The sequence below is a fragment of the Notamacropus eugenii genome, chromosome 2, assembly GCF_028372415.1.
Source record: "Notamacropus eugenii isolate mMacEug1 chromosome 2, mMacEug1.pri_v2, whole genome shotgun sequence".
Lineage (NCBI taxonomy): Eukaryota > Metazoa > Chordata > Mammalia > Diprotodontia > Macropodidae > Notamacropus > Notamacropus eugenii.
Window position 1 is genome coordinate 314,979,808 of NC_092873.1, and position 18,851 is coordinate 314,998,658.

An 18,851-nucleotide genomic window follows, 5' to 3' on the forward strand; every position below is an offset into this window, starting at 1 on the left:
AGAAAATTGAGTCTAAAAGAATTTGTGGAAATTCAATTATGATGGCAATGGTGGGTGCCACCAGAAACTACAGAAGAGTTATCCTTAAGGACTCAAGACTTAATGACCAATGTAGATTATGCAAGGAAAAGATAGAGCCACAGTAACATGTCAAGACAGTGAATATCTTGTAAGACATGACATGGTAGCTAGAATCAGAAATTCTCTCTGGGGGAGAGAACTGGCCCCATCTAAATTTCAGTCCCCTTTTTGTCAGGCCTGATGTAGTCATATATACTACCCTTCCTTACTCTTCACCTCCCCTCTCCCTCTCCCAGCCTAGGTCCATCCCTGGCATTCATTCTTCTCTGTATTACATCTGTTTCTGTCACTTTTTGGAGAGTTGGAGAAAGGCAGATTAAGTGTTCTGGACAGAATCTCTTAAGCTTTGGGGTTCCCCAAACTAAAGACTACTCTAAACAAAAAGAAGCCCTATCCACCCTCCATTTCCCTTTCCCTTCCTCATTTGAATGGACAGAGCCAATATCTGTTGTTTATAGCAATGTGGTGGGGACAGGAGGGAAATTCCTGAGTGCGTTCCAAGTACAACTGAGGGAGTCAGATTTTACTCCATGCCAGAGGCTAGTGGGGGATGGAGAACTCAGTGAATGCTTTAAGAATTTGAGCTTGTCATTGTTAATTCTTAAGTCTAACTTCTGTTGAACATCTTGCTTTCTTTTCCTGTGGATTCAGATGCAATCACTTTCCTTTGGGGCATTTGTGAGAATTGATGGGGACTGGATAAAATGTTTAGTTTACCATAATTCTGGTTATATGACCAGAAAATATGGAATTGATATTCTTGATTTAAGACTTATAAATGATGAAGAACTAGTTGCATATTAGGAATATCCTGAATCTTGGGATCAAGAGATGTTGGATTTCATGAAAGGTGAGAAGAAAGCCAGACACACACATCTTTGAAAATAACATCTTTAAAAATTCCTGAAGAAAGCACAGAAACTCAATAATATTTTACAGAGGAAGTTGGCTTAAGAAAAATAGGAACAATCAAGAATCAAAATCAAGCATAAATTACTCCAATGAGAAGACAAATAGAACAATTCAAAAGAGACCAATGTGCATACAAAAGGAATCATTATCCAGTTTATCATTTATAAAGACATGTCCAGAAAATGGAAGTAAAGGCAAGGCACCAAAGATAAAAACAAAAACATAGCTCAAGCATAGTGCTATAAGAATTGTCTCATGACCATCCAGTCTAGAAAAAGCTGAGGCTGCTAATGTATGTTAATTTAAATGTCAGTTTTTTTTTTAAAGTTAAGTTGGGAGCAAGTGAGGTTTTACAAAAGGGAAAAGACTGCTGGTGGGAGATTGTGGTAAGATGATGGTAAAAGTCATGATGGTGAGAGGGCTAAATTATTGAATTCTTGTTTTGATTCCTTGGATTGGAAAGGATAGAAAAAAACAATAATACTATACTTCATAACTTCAAGACTTCATGGATAGCCATTGATTGTTCATACTGAACTTACATGTTAGATATTATCATATCTTATCTCAACGGAAGACAAGGAGATAATATACTTTATCTACATGATAAGATTCTACCAGGTAGAGTACAAAGAATTTCAGGGATAAGTGTGGTATTTCACTGGCTCATGGAGAAGATACTAGGAACCATGAAGTTCCTGAAAATACTGATATACCTAGACAACATTATCATCTCTGGAAAGATATTGAAAGAGAAAAAGGCCAGCTAAGAGGAAGAGGTTAGGGTTCTCCAGTTACCTAATTGAAAATTTTTCTAGCAATACAAGTTGTCCCAAAGTAGAATGGGCTACCAGGATGTAAAAGGATGTCTTTTACTGGAGGCTTTTGATTAGAAGCAAGAGGACCACTTGTTGGGGACAATGTTAAGAGGATTCTCAATAAATATATTTTGGACTAGCTAGATTGATTCTTATGTTCTTTCTAACTCGGAGATCATGAGATTCTGTGATTGTGTCTTAATTGAGTGAAGGTGAGAGAGAAAGGGCAACTCCAGTGATGACCACTCATGGCTTACTCATTCTCCATAGGTTCTTTGACACTTTATCAAAGACACCCAATAGCTTACTTGTTGTGGATTCATGCCATTGGAAAGTACATCTAAGAGGTCTGAAGAGGACAGGAAGTAAAACCTGGGGAAGGCCAGTCTCTTGGTGTCTAGATATTCAGTCAAGGCTTTCTCACACTGACACAACCTGAGGATACAGAATTTAGATATTCATAAACACAAATATAGATACACAATTACATACACACAGAAAGCAATATACATGCAAACACAGTCACTGACACACACTTGAAAGGAAATTAGCTCAGATGTTCAAAAAAACAAATACTACAACACAAATATCCATTGAAATATACATAAACATATTAATCTGTCATAACAAAGCCCAAAAGTAGCCTGTTGAAAAAAACCTCAATTTCTTATGTCCAAAAAAGATAGCAAGAAGGAACTTACCTATTCTGAAGGTCTTCTAACTGTTCATAAACACCTGGTTTGTTGGTAGATTCTACGACATTTGGGGTCTTCTGGGCATCATAAACTAGCTCTTTAAAATCAATATCAATGCCTTCAAAATATTTAGAATCCTATAAAATAGAAATATGGGAAAATTCTTATTTCTATTTTGTTTTCCAAGAGAATTACTTAAAAGTATGAAAATTTCCCTAGCAGGAATCAAAAAACATTTCTGTTCTTTTCCATAGAACTTTAGCATTAAGGAAAGACAGCTCTGCTAAAAAAATTCAACTAACTTACAATGATTTCTTATCGAATCATGTCTATAAGAAGCATAATATTTATTTCTGGGAATTAGTCTGGCCCTGTTGTCTGTAGAGTTCATGTAAGTTTTTCCTTACTAAAAGTATGTAATGTTTAAATCATTAAACCGTATAGCCATGTCAGGATAAATATCTCAGGTCAGATTCTTGAGAGAGATGCATAGATATTAACTCATCTGAATGGCCTTGCACAGTTCTAGACACAGAAGCTATAAGACTTCTAAACAATGTTGTTATGGTCAAGTTTTCAGAAATAACTTCTGAGCCACACATGTGAAAAGCAAAAAATAAAAATGTATTTACTACTTTGGTTGCCAACTTTATTCACAACACTGAGTTCTGAATGAGTTTTGATGATTTTTAAAAAATTGTCATATTCACCTGAAAGAGAGAATTTGCTACTAGTGGGGCATTCAAAAGAATGTCCTACAAGGCTTTGAAGAAAATTTCTAATGAACAGGGCAACTAGATGGCACAGTGGATAAATACCAAGCCTGAAGTCAGGAAGACCTGAGGTCAGATTCAGCCTCGGACACTTACTAGCTGTGTGATGCTGGATAAGTCACTTAATCCTGTTTGTCTCAGTTTCCTCATCTGTAAAATGAACTGGAGAAAAAAATGGCAAACCACTCCAGTATCCTTCCAAGAAAACCCCAAAAGGGGTCACAAAAAGTCAGAAATGAGTGAAAAATGACTAGACAACAACCTAAAGAACAATTCCAAAGAGGTTTACTTTGAGTAGAGGTATCATTGTTGGATATATGAAAATATTTATGTATATATGTGCACTATACATAAAATATATATGTACATAAATATGCATGTATATATACATAAATGTAATATATGCCCCTATAATAAAGTCAAGCAACTTGTTAATTAGCAATAATCAAATTAGTAGATAGAAAAATAAAGGTATCAACACAAACTAAGACTATTCATTAATGCGCTCATTGAGGACTTTTAATGCTACTTGTTGAACATGGCAAATCACAAATTGTTCTGTTTGCTCTTTTGTTTTGTGGTCAAATCACTTTTTTATTTTATATATTATGTCATCCTTGCCTTCTCTCCTCACCTCCCTCCCTGGATCTCGGCCATTCTAGAATTCATCTAGAATAGTTAGTCATCTAGGAGACCAACTACTACCATGAACATCCTCTCCCCTTTCCCCTTCTCAGGTTGGTATATGGATTCTTGACTGCTCTCATGGCTTGGATGAGATGAGTCACCAATTTCATTCTTTCAATAAGATGGAAGGCTTTGCCATTTGCCCTCTATGCCATGAAGACCTCCAGTATTATTATCATCCCTAATGAAGTAACCCAAGGATTTCTGGTTCTTTCCACGTGTCTCAATCCATCACTGCATGCTTAGGACGTCTCAGAACTCCATTTTTCATATTCCTTGTAGCTGAACTTTCTTTCACATGTTGTCTCCCCAGTTAGAGTGTGAACTCCTTAACAGCAGGGGCTGTCTAGCCTTTCCTATTTGCATCCTAAGAGTTTAGCACAGTGCATGGCACAAAGAAAATGCCTAATTTAGGCCATTAGGTAGTTGAGTGATACAGGGGATAGAGTGCTGGGCCTGGAATGAGGAAGATCTGAGTTCAAATCCAGCCTCTGATACTAGTGGTTGTGACCAAGATCAAATCACTTAACATCTCTTTGCCTTAGCTTCCTCAACTGTAAAGTGGGCATACTAATAATAATACTTAGGACCAAATGAGATAATATTTGTAAAGTGATGACAGAGTAGGGCACTTAATAAAATGCTTGTTTTCTTCTTTCATTCATTTTTCTCTTAAAACTTTGTTCTTTTTGAAAAATGCTTTTAAAAATTCTTTCTGGAAAAAATCCTAGCCCTTTTTAGAAATGTTCTTCTATAAATTGACATGTTTTTGTTGCTGTTACTTCAAGCTCTTTCAGAAAGAAGGTGGTTATAACGAGACAAGAGTTTATAGCTGATCCTGTATAAGTGAAAGAAAGAGGTGGTTGCTAAGCAGACTAAAGCATGTAGATATAAGGTGAATACCTAATGGAAACAGGGAGCTAGAAGCAAACTTCTTTTGAAAGGAAAAAAGGGTAAGTATTGTAAGGGAGATAAAAAGCTTCTGAGTATTAAAGATAATCATGGGAGTTTTTTATTGTGAAAATTCAGTACTTGTAATCTTTTCAATAAAACTGTATGCAATAAAGCAAGAGAGTTTACAGGGGCGTTGGAAAGACAAGGCCTCTCCTATCTTCCAAACATGTTAAAACAAACAAATTTTTTAAAATACCTACATATGACTCAGGTATTGGAAGATCAAAGGTAAGTTACTGTAAGAGATCTTAATATGAAACTGGCCTGAACCAACAGTCTATACCAACAGCATATTCTGGCATGGAATTTTTACCCAGTTGAATGCTTGTGAGCTTGATGATAGCATTCTTATCAGGTCCAGGAAGAATAATAGGTTTATACTAAGCAGTAATTGAACAGTTAAAAATTGATGAGAAAAATGCTAAATTATGCCTACATATTTTAACTCATTATATTTAACTCTTTAGAACTATTTACTCAACTTCTATGCTTAGATGTTTAAACACATAAATAGAACTATATACATACACACACACACAAACATACACACACACACACACACACACACACACACACACACAAATTGAGCATAAAGGCTAACGATTCTTTACAACCATACCTATGCAGAACCTGAATGTTTGGACTTCAAAGCCCAAAACAAGTTTGCCAGTGCTTTTCAGGAGGCAGTTTTTCCCCATCTCTCACTGCTCACCCTTCTCCCTGCTTTAACTGCAAAGTATCCAAGAGAAAATAATTAACTTGCTAATAACTCTAAGACATAAGTCTCAGTTCTAATCGTTGGTTTCTAAACATTATTTGTGTGCTTTGTTGTCCAGTAATATCTGATTCTTTGTGATTCCATGGATCCCATGGGATTTTCTTGGCCAAGATGCTGAAGTGTTTTGCCATTTCCTTTTCCAGTTTAAGTGTGCTAAGGGCTTCTAACAAAAAAATGCCCTTTATTAAATAAACAGACCATGAATTTGACAGAAGTATCAATAGTTTAATAAGAACTCTTACGTAAAATTGTTTTCTCCCTTCATATCCCCATCTCTACTAGACACATGATGACTGAAGTAAACATTGTGGGAAACAGAAAAGAGATTGAAGATAGAGTAAAGCAAAGAGGACAAAAGATTGCTTGTTCTGTGAGTAGTTGGAAAAGGAGGCTTTCATCTTGCCTACGAGAGGCAGGTTTTGGTGGCACCTAGTAGCTAAGAGAAGCAGTAAGGTAGAGAAGAAAGGATGTTGTAATTAAAATTAGAAAACTTGAGTTCTAGGGCTAATTTTGTCACTTACTAGAAGAGTGACATTGGGCATTTAACCTCCTAGGCTTCAGTTTTCTCCTCAATAAAATGGAGGCATTAGATTTGGTGATATCTAAGGTCCCTTCTAGGTTTAAATGACATATTCTTGTGCAAAGAGTATATCCACCCATTCTTTTCCTATTGGAGTTGGCATACTAGGATCTCCTAGTTAAAGAAGTCTTTCAGTTAAGGTTATTTTGTTCTTCCTCTCACATTCTGTAAGAAGACAGATATACTAAGGATGAGTACATATATATATACATATACAAGTCTAGACCTCTATGCCTTCCCTAACTTCATGGAAGGTGTCGACTTTTGGTGTGTTTCTGAGTTGGGCTAAGGGAAAGAAGAAGAAAAGAGGAAGGGGAATTTTAAAATGGGATAATTTGATCTTGACCTTGATAGTATAGATTGAAAAGTAATTTGTCTCCCACACCTCCCTCATAATAGCAGGGGCAGCTCTCAAATCTACAGACACACTTCCAGACTATGCAGGCTGGCATGGAATCTTCAGCAGCTGTTTTGTTTTCCTTTCCATCATCCAAGTCATCTAACATTCCTACTCACTACTCATTTGTCATTAGGTTACTGTTTTATTAGTATTGCAACCCTATTGCTTTCCATTATTTTTTCATTGTGCATATACAGTATTTCAAGAAAACTATTGGTTAAATGGCATTCTGTGGGCTAGTCCAGGTACCTAACCACCATTTATGATATTGTTTCTATGGGAAAATGTGTGTGTTCATCCTTCGTTGCCAAAGAAGACCATGCCATCAGAGAAATGATGACATGACTTGCATTTGACTTTATTTTGAGTCACTTCTCCTCCACAGCCATCTGAATCCAGTGACCAGATATTCATCAGGATGACTGGAGATGACCCAGGATGAGGCAATTGGGGTTAAGTGACTTGCCCAAGGTCACATAGCTAGTGAGTGTCAAGTGTCTGAGATGAGATTTGAACTCAGGTCCTGCTGACTCCTGCACTGATGCTCTATCCACTGCACCACCTAGCTGCCCCTATGGGAAAATGTACTTTAAGCTTGAAGTAACTGAATGATGTTGTAGAACATGATCATTTGCAAGATGGAGTCTTTTGAACTGAATTAATAAATGACATACATAGCAATAGTTAGTCTGTGAAAAAAAGCAGCTGCACAAGTGCTCTAAGGGTCAACTGATATAAGGAAAGGGTAAGGATATACTAATTAGAATAAATTCAAAGGATAATTAAAGATAAGAATAAAGGTGAAAACTCAAGGAAGGGAGGACAATAGGTAATAATGAACAGAGAATATGAATTTGTTGTCTTGACTGTGTATAGTGTGCAATTTAACATTTGGTTCATTTTATAAATCCCAGTACTTTATGGAAGTACCTAATTGTGAAGGAACTTGTATTTGGCTGGCCACGGATTTCACTTTGAATTAGGCACATGGTAGAGAGCTGGGCCTAGAGTCAGGAAGATCTTAATTCAAATTTGACTTCAGACACAAGCTGTATAACCTTTAGCAAATAGTTTAACCTCTTTTTCCTTCAATTTATTCAGCTGTAAAGATGACAATAATAACACCTATTTTGTGAGATCAAATAAAATGACATTTGTCAAGTGCTTGACATAGTGTCTGGCTATATAAATGCTATTATTATTATTATTATTATTATCTCAATTACTGGCATAGGGCATTCCAACAGCCACCAATTCCAAAATATAATTAGATTTTATTTCGAACTTCCTTTTCTCCTAAAATTTTCCAGTTGTTATTCGGTGAATAAAATCATCTGTCATGAATTTTCCCTCCTCTATTTCCCTTATTTATTTTTTGATGGTGTCAACCTTTGGTGGAAATATTTCTGAGCTAGGACAAGGGGAAGGAAAAGAAAAGAGGAATGGGAATCTAAAAGTGGGACAATTTGATCCTGACCTCAGTAGCGCCCATTGAAAGATAATCTGTCTCCATTACCAAGTACCTTAGGAAGCTGTGCTCGTATATCTTCAGACCCAATGAAAATGCCTTCCAGATGAGACCACGTGCGCTGCACTTCAAACCAGATTGAAATGACAGCGTCAGCGGTGGAAAGCTTTTTCTGCCAGTCAGACACTTCTTGCAGGAAGAAGGCTATATACTTGGATGTCATCAGGTTCTGCAGCTGAACTTGGTTATCTTCAAGTATCTCAATAAGGTCTTCATCAGACCTCAGCAGTGGGACAGCTGTTCGTGAGTGGGGCTCATATTGAAATTCCATACCTGTCCAAGTGGTTTTTAGTTCCTTTAGAACTTTCTCCATGTCCATCTCTTTGACAGCTTTGTCCACTATGCCCTGAATCTCCTCCTCAAAGTTATGTAGCTCAAGCTTAAGTAAATCTTCAAGGGTGGTGTCATCATTCATGATGAACTTCACACCTGTAGCCTGCATCAGCTGGTTCCAATGCCTCTCTCTGATGGCTGGATTCTGTAGTTCAGCCACAGCCCTCAAGGATGTTAGGGTGTTCTTTACAGTGTTGTCCAGTCCTATGAAAGCATCCCAAGCCCTCATTTCCTTGTCAAGTTTCCAGATTTGTTTAGCAAAATTTTTGCATTCTAAATCCATATTCTCCACATTAATATTCCTCCATTTGGTTACCTTCCAGTTACTGATGCTAGAATTCACCAGGTCAATCATATCCCAAAGTTCCTTCAGCAGGCAGATCTCCTTTCTGCATTGTTTTAAATGTTTGTAATCAGGAATGTTGACTTCAAACAACCTTGTAGAGTCAGAAATGGAGGACATGAAAGATTCCATCTGTTGGATCTGAAGGTTTTTGGCATCCAAAACTTGGTGAGGCTTAATGCTATCATACCTAGAAAACATAATTTATTTCCTTAAATAAAAAAGCAACTTGTTTAGTTTAAAATGGAAAAATTCCCAGAGTCTCCCCTATAATATCAGTCTGAAACTCAAGCTCCTGCCTCTAAAGATTGAAGAGCAGCAGGGATTTCATAATATTTTGAATCATGGAGAAAAATTATAGTAAAAATGGATGGGAAGCTGGGGTAGGAGTAGAGCTAATTCAAGAGGAACACTGTGTGGATATTTTTCCACACACCTGCTAGGGCAGAAGCCAGATACAAAAGCCTTCTTTTATCCTCTTCCCAGATTTTTCCTTTATCCTTTTGCTTCCATAAACTGACTTGATATAAACATATTTATACACTTCAGAAGATAGATGATAAAAGCACATGCCAATGAATGGTGCAGAAGCTATTAAGTGGGAGAAGTGGCATTTATTGACACCCACCAACTCTACTCTTGCTTGTACTCAGGTCATCATTGCTTTTTAAATGTCAGATATAGATCATATTTGTCCTAAATGAAAATAAGTTCTCAAAACAATATGTATACATGTCTACTTTACTTTATTGAATCACTCTCAAACAGTATGTATTTCTGTTTTTCTTCCAAAAATTTCCCAGCAATTACTTAAACATTTATTAGATATTTATTAAGTTCAAAGCACTGTTTTAGATACTATGTGTGAAAAGATGAAAAATTATAGACTTACCTATCAACAAACTTACAATTTAACTATAGAGGATAAGCATGAACAGAATTAAATATGCTATAAAGTTAATGGCAGCCATCTCTGGGGTGGGGTTGGGGGAGGGAAGGAAAAAAATTTACATGATAACTGTGTTGTATATTTAAAAGGAACAGCAAGTTGTAAATAGCAGATTTGCTATTTTCATGTGAAATCATCTTTTTTGTTATACTGTTATGGAAATGTTTGTTTTATTTCATAAATTAAAAATAAAGTAAATATAAAAAATAGATATCTAAAGACTGATAAGAAATTTGAGGAACAAGAGCTCAATATCATTGGAAGAACTGAGAGAAGGTTTCACAAATGACAACACCTGAGCTGAACTTCAAAAGCAGAGCTGTAAAGGGATTGTGTTCTAGGTATGAGAAATGGTGAGTGTGACTGGAATATAGAATGCAAAGACAAAATCAAAGAATAGTTATCAATTGGCTAGAATGGAGATAATTAGGATAGGATATGGATCTCTTGAACATAAATGGAAGGTGCATATTAGGGTGGAATTGATATCTTAAAATTTCAGGAAATACAGAAGGCTACTGGGGGAATTGTCAGTAGAAAGTATACAAACAATACTAATTGCCTTAATCTTGATTAGAAGGCTATCTACCAAAAGTGGATGTGCTATGTGCCAGGCTCTGTGGTAAGTACTTTACAATTATTATCTCATTTGATACTCACAACCCTGGAAGGTAGATGCTTTTATTATCCTCATTTTAAAGTGAGGAAACTGAGGCAAAAGGGTTAAGTGATTTGCCTAGGGTCAACAGTTAGACAGTGTCTGAGGCTGGATTTGAATATCAGTTTCTCTGAGTACAAATTCAGCACTCTTTTCACTGTGCCATCTAGCCAGTATGTTTCTTTTCTCTCTTAAAAAGAAATAGAGAGTATATTTATAGGTTTAAGATTTCATGTTTTTGTACTAATTTATTGTTGGTGGAACTGTGAATTGGTATAACCATAGTGGAATGCAATTTGGAATTATGCAAATAAAGTGACCAAAATATTCACATACTTTGCCCCAGAGATTCCACTGCTTTGCTTACACCTTAAGGAAGCTACTGATAAAAAGAAAGTCCTCAGATACAACAAAATATTTATAGCAGCACTTTTTATGATAGCAAAAAATTGGAAACAAAATAGATGCCAGTTGATTAGGAAAAGAATAAACAAATTGTGGTACATGAATAAAAATGATGGAACCTCAAGGGGCATCTAAGTCAACCCCCTCATTTAACAGATAAGGAAACTGAGGCCCAGTTATGTCAAGTGATTTGTTCAATGTCACATAGAACCTGATGAAATCCAAGTACATAGCTTTCTTCCTGGAATTTGCAAGTCCTCTCAGTCCAAAGAGGGCTCTTTTGCTTGTACCACACAGCCTTTCTTCATCTTCACTATTAGACTACATGGTGGCCGGTACTTGACAGTAGCAACTGCATCATCTTTTATCTTTTTATCTCCATGGACTTGCGCAGTGCCATGCCTACAGTAGACACTTCATACATGTTTGTTAAACTGCTGGTTACCACTGATTAATCTTTATTCTAAAATAGAGTATACAGTAGAAAGGTCACCAATACCTCGTAGCTGCAATTACCAAGGACAGTTTTTCTTTTAACTGAAATTGGAAAGCAGGCATCAAGGGACAGCTTAGATGGATTTTGCCAGTACCTGAAGGGAGCTTCTTTGTGGAACTGCTCTCGGAATGTAGACTGTTCAGTACCAAAAGCTGCACATTTTTGACGGAGAGCTGTTACTTCATCTTCCTGCAGGGGAGCTACATGCTGTTTCACAATGACTGCCATCTTCTTTATATTGTTCCATTTCTCTGGCAATTCCTGCAAGGAATATCTCAGTATGATCAAATTATACATCCTTCCCTGCCTTCTCATATAAAGTCTCAGAGCAGAAGGTAGCCTACTCTACCAGAAAGTGTTAACATAATGTGGCTATCATTCAATAACCCTACTAACTCCTCTGCCTCTCTCTTCATACCTTTGTTTCCCATTTTTTAATTCCCCCATGTCAACGTCAGCACTTCACTTCCTTGCTTCATCCTATAACCCTTTTACCACTTCTTGTTCAGCTATTTATCTACTTTCCCATACATATTTTAAAAATATTTTTTCAATTATATGGAAAAACAACTTTTCACATTCTTTTTTTTAAACTTTGAGTTCTGGGGGGCAGAGCCAAGATGGCAGAATAGAAAGATGCACAAACTATAGCTTCCCCCATAGCCCATAAAATACCTGTAACAAATGACTTTCAACAAATTCCAGAGCAGCAGAAGCCACAGAAGGACAGAGTGGGGGAAATTTCCAGCCAAAGGTAACCTGGAAGGCTGACAGGAAGGGTATATCCCACAGGACACTGAGAGGAGCAGAGCCCAGCTCTGGCTATGCAGGAGTGGGAGGAACAGGACCCTAACAGACCTCCAGGGCAGAATCCACAGTAGGGAGGGTCTCAGTTCCCTCAACCCACAAGTGCCAAAGAAAGCTTCAAATGTCAGTGAAAGGGCATTCCCACCTGGGTGAAAGGGGAGCAGGGTCCCCCCCAGCACAGACCCCAGGCAGCAGCAGCAGAAGGAGCAGAGGAGCAGCACTGAGTCAGGCATCAGCTTCCATCATGAGAACAGCTCAGCTTAAAGCCTCTGGGGGAACTGAGTTGCTCATCTGAATCTCAGCCCTGAGTGGCTGCCCTGCCCCCACCTAAAGTTCCTGGGGGAATTGAGCAGCTGATCTGAATCTCAGCCCTGAGTATAGTCCTGGGGTGAGGAGGAGCACTAGGACCCTCCTCCTGACAAAGGATTCAGGAGTCAAGTAATTGGCTGGGAAAATGCCTAAAAAGGGGAAAAAATAAGACCATAGAAGGTTACTTTCTTGGTGAACAGGTATTTCCTTCCATCCTTTCAGATGAGGAAGAACAATGCATACTGTCAGTGAAAGTCAAGGCTTCTGCATCCAGTAACTCCAGAATGAATATGCAATGGGTTCAGGCCATGGAAGAGCTTGAAAAGTGAGTCAACAGCTTGCTAAAGGAGACTCAAAAATGCTGAAGAAAATAACACCTCTAACTCAATTGGAAAAAGAAGTCCACAAGGCCAATAAGGAGAAGAAGGCTTTAAAAAACAGAATCAGTCAAATGGAAAAAGAGGTTCAAAAGCTCACTGAACAAAATAGTTCTTTAAAAATGAGAGTGGAGCTGAGGGAAGCTAATGACTATATGACAAACTAAGAAATTACAAAACAAAACCAAAAGAATGAAAAAGTAGAAGATAATGTGAAATATCTCATTGGAAAAACAACTGACCCAGAAAATAGGTTCAGGAGAGACAATTTAAAAATTATGGGACTACCTGAAAGCTATGATTAAAAAAAAGGATAAGATGTTATGCTTCATGAAATTATCAAGGAAAACTGCCCTGATATTCTCTAAGCAGAGGGCAAAATAAATGTTGAAAGAATCCACTGATCACCTCCTGAAAGACAACAGAAAAGAGAAACTTCTAGGAATATTGTGGCCAAATTTCAGAGTTCCCAGGTCAAGGAGAAAATATTGGAAGCAGCTAGAAAGAAACAATTCAAGTATTGTGGAAATATAATCAGGATAACACAGGATCTGGCAGTTTCTACATTAAAGGTTCAAAGGGTTTGGCATAGGATATTCCAAAAGTCAAAGGAACTGGGATTAAAACCAAGAATCATCTATTCAGAAAAACTGAGTATAATACTTCAAGGAAAAAAATGGCCATTCAATGATATAGAGGACTTTCAAGTATTCTTGATGAAAGGACCAGAACTGAAAAGAAAATTTGACTTTCAAACACAAGAATCAAGAGAAGCATGAAAAGGTAAACAGGAAACAAAAATCATAAAGAACTTTCTAAAGCTGAATTGTTTACATTCCTACATGGAAAGATAATATTTGTAACTCTTGAGACTTTTCTCAGTATTTGGATAGGTGGAGGGATTATACACACACATACACGCACACAGACACACACACACACATAGACAGAGAGCACAGGTTGAGTTGAATCAGAAGGGATGATATCTACAAAAAAATAAAATTAAGGGGTGAGAGAAGAATGTATTGGGAGGAGAAAGGGAGAAATGGAATGGGGCAAATTATTACTCATAAAAGAGATAAGAAAAATCTTTTTTCAATGGAGGAGAAAAGGGAGGAGGAGAGGGGCAAAGTGAAGCTTACTCTCTTCACATATGCCTTAAGGAGGGAATTACATACTCACTAAATTTGATATGAAAATCTATTTTACACTACAGGAAAGTAGAGGAGAAGGGGACAAGTGGGATGAGGGAGATGATAGAAGGGAGGGTAAATGGGAAGGGAGTAACTAGAAGTAAACACTTTTTGGAAGGGACAAGGTCAAATGAGAGAATACAATAAAGGGGGGACAGGGTAGCATGGAGGAAAATATAGCTAGTCTTACACAACATGACTATTATGGAAGTCTTTTGCAAAATGACACATATGTAGTCTGTATTGAATTGCTTGCCTTCTCAGTGCGGATAGGTGGGGAGGAAGGAAGGGAAAGAAGATGAAATTCAAAGTATTAGAAACGAATGTTGAGAATTCTTATTGCATATAACTGGAAAATAAGAAATACAAGTAATGGGGTATAGAAATCTATCTTGTCCTACAAGAAAAGTGAGAAGATGGGGATAAGGGAAGAGTGAGGGGTGATAGAAGGGAAGGCACATTGAGGGAAGGGGTAATCAGAGTGCAAGGTGTTATTGGACAGGAGGAGGGAAGAGATGGGGAGAAAAATTGGAACTCAAAATTTTGTGGAAATGAATGTCATAATGTAAAAATAAATAAATAAATACATGAAAAATAAACTTTGAGTTCCAAATTCTCTCCCTTCTTCCCCTCTCCATTCATTGAGAAGGAAAGCAACTTGCCAAAAACTATATATATGCAGTTATGTAAAACATTTTTCCATATTAGTAATGTTGTAAAAGAAAACAAAGACCAAAAATTTAGATCCAAGAAAAATAAAGTTTAAAACTATATATATTTTGATTTGTATTCAGATTTCATAAGTTCTTTGTCTGGATGTGGAGAGCATTTTTCACTGTAAGTCCTTCAGAATGTCCATTGCTCACTGCATTGCTGAGAATAGCTAAGTCTGTCCCAGTTGATTATCATGCAATATTGCTGTTACTATGTGCAGTGTTCTCCTGGTTCTGCTCACTTCACTTTGCATCAGTTAATGTAAGTCTTTCCAGGCTTTTCTGAAAGCACTCTACTTGCCATTTCTTTTTCTTTTTTTTAAAATTTTAGTTTGTGGAATAAAACAAGCATCCCATAACACAGTATAATAAAAGAGATGCACATGAAACTGAAAATCTATTATGCACAACTTACCATTCCTTTCAAATATACAGTAAAATTATCATGTAAATTTATTATTTTCCTTTTTTCCCTCCCTCCCCCAGAGATGGCTACCATTAGACACAAATAGATGTGTGTGTATATGTGTGTGTTATGTAAAATTATTCTATACATATTTCTATTTGTCATTTCTTTGGATACAAATAGTATCTTTCTTTATATGTCTTTCATAGTTACCTTGGGTATTTATAATATTCAAAATAATTCATTTGCTCAAAATTGTTCTTAATACAATTGTGCTGTTACAATGACGTATACAATGTTCTTTTAGTTCTGCTCATTTCATTCTTCACCACTTCGTGCAAATTTTTCCATTTTTTTTGTAATACCACTGAGCTCATCATTTCTTTTAGCATGGTCATATTCCATCAATTATATATTACAACTTGTTCAGTCATTTCCCAATTGACAGGCATCCCCACAATTTCCTGTTCTTTGCCATCACAAAGAGAGCTGTTATAAACATTTTAAAACATATTTTCCTTTTCCCCTAATAATCTTTGGAAATAGAAAAAGTGGTGGTATTGCTGTGTTGAAGGATAGAGGTAGTTTAATAACTTTTTGAGCAAAATTCCAGATTGCTTTCCAAAAAGGTTGGATTAGTTCACAATTCTACCAACAATGAAGTAGTGTCTCAATTTTTCCACATCTCTGATAGCATTTGTTACTTTCCTTTTCTATCAATTTAGAAAATTTAGGAGGAACATGATATGTCAAGATTGTTTTAATTTGCATTTCTCTAATCAATAATGATATAGAGCATTTTTTCATATGACCATAAATTGTTTTCATTTCTTCACTGGAAAACTTCCTATTCCTATTGTTTGACCATTTATCAGTTGGGGAATGACTTGTATTCTTACAGATTTGACAAAGTTACTTACATATGTTATATATGAGACTTTTATCTGATAAACTCTCTTTGAAGTTATGCCCCTCCCCTTCTGCTTTTCTCCTTATCTTGGCTATATTCTTTTTACTCGTACAAACCTTTTTTAATTTAATGTAATTGAAATTATCCATTTTACACCTAATTTTGCTCAATAATTTTTTTAACAAAGTCTTGTTTACTAATAAATTGTCCACCTGTCCATAAGTTTGCTAAAGAATATGTTCTTTGCTCTTCTAATTTTCTTGTAAAATCTCTCTTTATATCTATGTCATGTGTCCACTTTGGCCTTATCTTGGTAAATGGTATAAGATATTGGTCCGTGTCCAGTTTCTGCCAGACTGCTTTCCAGTTCCTGTCATACTGCTTTCCAGTTTTCCTAACAATTTTTACCAAATAATGAATTCTTATCCCAAAATCTTAAGTCTTTACAATTCTCAAACACAAGGTTATTATGCTTATTTACTGTTGTAAATTGCACCTCTATTGTATTCCATTCATCTATCTATCTAATTCTTGGCCAGTATCAGATAGTTTTGATAATTACTGTGGTATAGTATAGTTTAAGATCTCATACTGTAAAACCTCCCTCCTTTACATTTTTCTCATTATTTCCTTTGAAATTCTTGACTTTTTGTATTTCCAAACGAATTTTTGTATTTTTTCCAATTCATTAAAATTTTTTTGGTAATTTCATTGGAATAGTGTTGAATTTGGGTGAAATTGTCATTTTTATTACATTGGACCTGCCTAATTATGAAGAATGAATACTTCTCTAATTATTTAAATCTGATTTTATTTGTATAAAAAGTTTTTTAAAATAATTTTGTTATATAGTTCCTGGGTTTGTTTTGGCAGGTATACTCCTAGGTATTTTATACTGTCTGGAGTTATTTTAAATGGAATTTTTAAATTATATCTCCCTGCAGTGTTTTATTTGTGACATGTAAGAATGCTGATGATTTATGTGGATTTACTTTATACCCTGCTACTTTGCTATATTTTAAAATTGTTTCAGCTAACTTTTTAGTTGAATTTTGAGATTTTCCAAGAATATCATCATATCATCTACAAAAAAGATAAAGTTTTATTACCTCATTCTCAATTTCTTCAATTTTTTTCTTCTCTTATTGCTATTGCTAGGATTTCTGATACAATGCTGAATAATACTGGTGACAGTAGGCATCCTTGTTTCACATCTGATCTTACTCAGAACACTTCTAGTTTATCCCTATTACAAGTAATGCTTACTAATAGTTTTAGATGAATGCTTTTTATCAGTTTAAGGAAAAATCCATTTATCCCAATACTTGCAATGTTTTTAATAAAAATTAGTGTTGAACTTTATCAAAACCTTTTGCTGCACTTATTGATATAATCAAATGATTTTTAAAGCTTTTACTTTCTGTGTAATCAATTATATTAATAACTTTCCTTATGTTAAACCATTCCTGCATTCCTGATATAAAACTCACTGGATTTATAATCTTTGTAATATATTGTGGCAATCTTTTTGCTAGTATTTTATTTAGGAATTTAGCTTGGCATTACTTATAGTACAATAGTATTCCATCACAGTCATGTACCTCTACTTGTTCCTCCATTCCACAATTGATTGGCATTCCCAAATTTCCAATTCTTTGCCACCACAAAAGAGCTGCTATAAATATTTTTACACATATAGATACTCTTCCTTTAAAAAAAAATCTCTTTTGGATATCAACATAGTAGTGGTATTACTGGATTCAGGGGTATGCATGGTTTTATAACTCTTTGGGCACAGTTCTAAATTGCTCTCCAGAATGGCTGAATCATTTCACAATTACACCAACTGTGGTTTACTTTTTTAATTTTTCCACATCTTCCTGAACAATTGTCACTTTCTTTTTCTGTCACATTAGCCAATCTGATAGGTGTGAGATGGTACCTCAGAGTTGTTTTAATTTGCATTTCCATAATTAATGGTGATTTAGAACATTTTTTCATATCTCTGTAGATAGCTCTGAAAAACTGCCTGTTCATATTCTTAGAGCATTTCTCAACTGGGGAATACTTGTATATTTTATAAATTTGACTCAATTTTCTATATATTTGAGAAATATCTTTATCAGAGAAACTTACTGTAATTTTTTTCAAAGTTATTACTACAGTGTATTTTATTCCATCCTATTTTTCCACTGTTTATCCTTCTATTTTCACTGTGTCCCTTCCCAAATGTTTTGCTTCTGACCATCACCTACCCTGTAGTGTCCTTTCTTGTATCAGCCTCACTCCATCCTTCTTTTATTTACATTATCCTCCTACTTCCCTGTAAGGTAAGATAGATTTCTGCACCCAAATGAGTGTGTGTTATTACTGTTTGAACTTTTATCCGCATTGTCTACCAATTCTCCATCTTTCCTCCACTGCAAGAGTTCTTTTGTGCCTCTGTTATCTGAGATAATTTACCCCATTTTACTTCTCCCTTCCTCCTTCTCTCAATGCATTCCTCTTTCTCACTTTTTAATATCATTTTCTTAGATACCATTCCATCAAAGTTAAGTTATATCCATGCCTTCTGTCTAGTTACACTCTTTCTAATTGCCCTGATAGTGATGAAATTCTTAGGAGTTGCAAAAATCCTCTCTCTATGTGGGAATATAAACAGTTTAAGTTAAAATTTAATCTTATTGAATTATATCTCTTTTCTGTTTATCTTCTTATGCTTCTTTTGAATCTTGCATTTGAAAGT

General features: G+C 35.8%; 1 protein-coding gene across 1 annotated transcript in view; it reads right to left on the minus strand.

The window, feature by feature from the left end:
* The window catches only part of DNAH9 (dynein axonemal heavy chain 9), a 459,447-nt gene that overhangs the window by 326,315 nt on the left and 114,281 nt on the right, over window positions 1-18,851 (minus strand). The window contains exons 19-22 of the mRNA XM_072645065.1: window positions 11,485-11,651; window positions 8,202-9,072; window positions 2,513-2,643; window positions 2,120-2,246 (exon numbers count right to left, since the gene is read on the minus strand). Coding sequence (XP_072501166.1) covers window positions 2,120-2,246; window positions 2,513-2,643; window positions 8,202-9,072; window positions 11,485-11,651 — 1,296 coding nt within the window. The remainder of the gene's footprint in view (window positions 1-2,119; window positions 2,247-2,512; window positions 2,644-8,201; window positions 9,073-11,484; window positions 11,652-18,851) is intronic.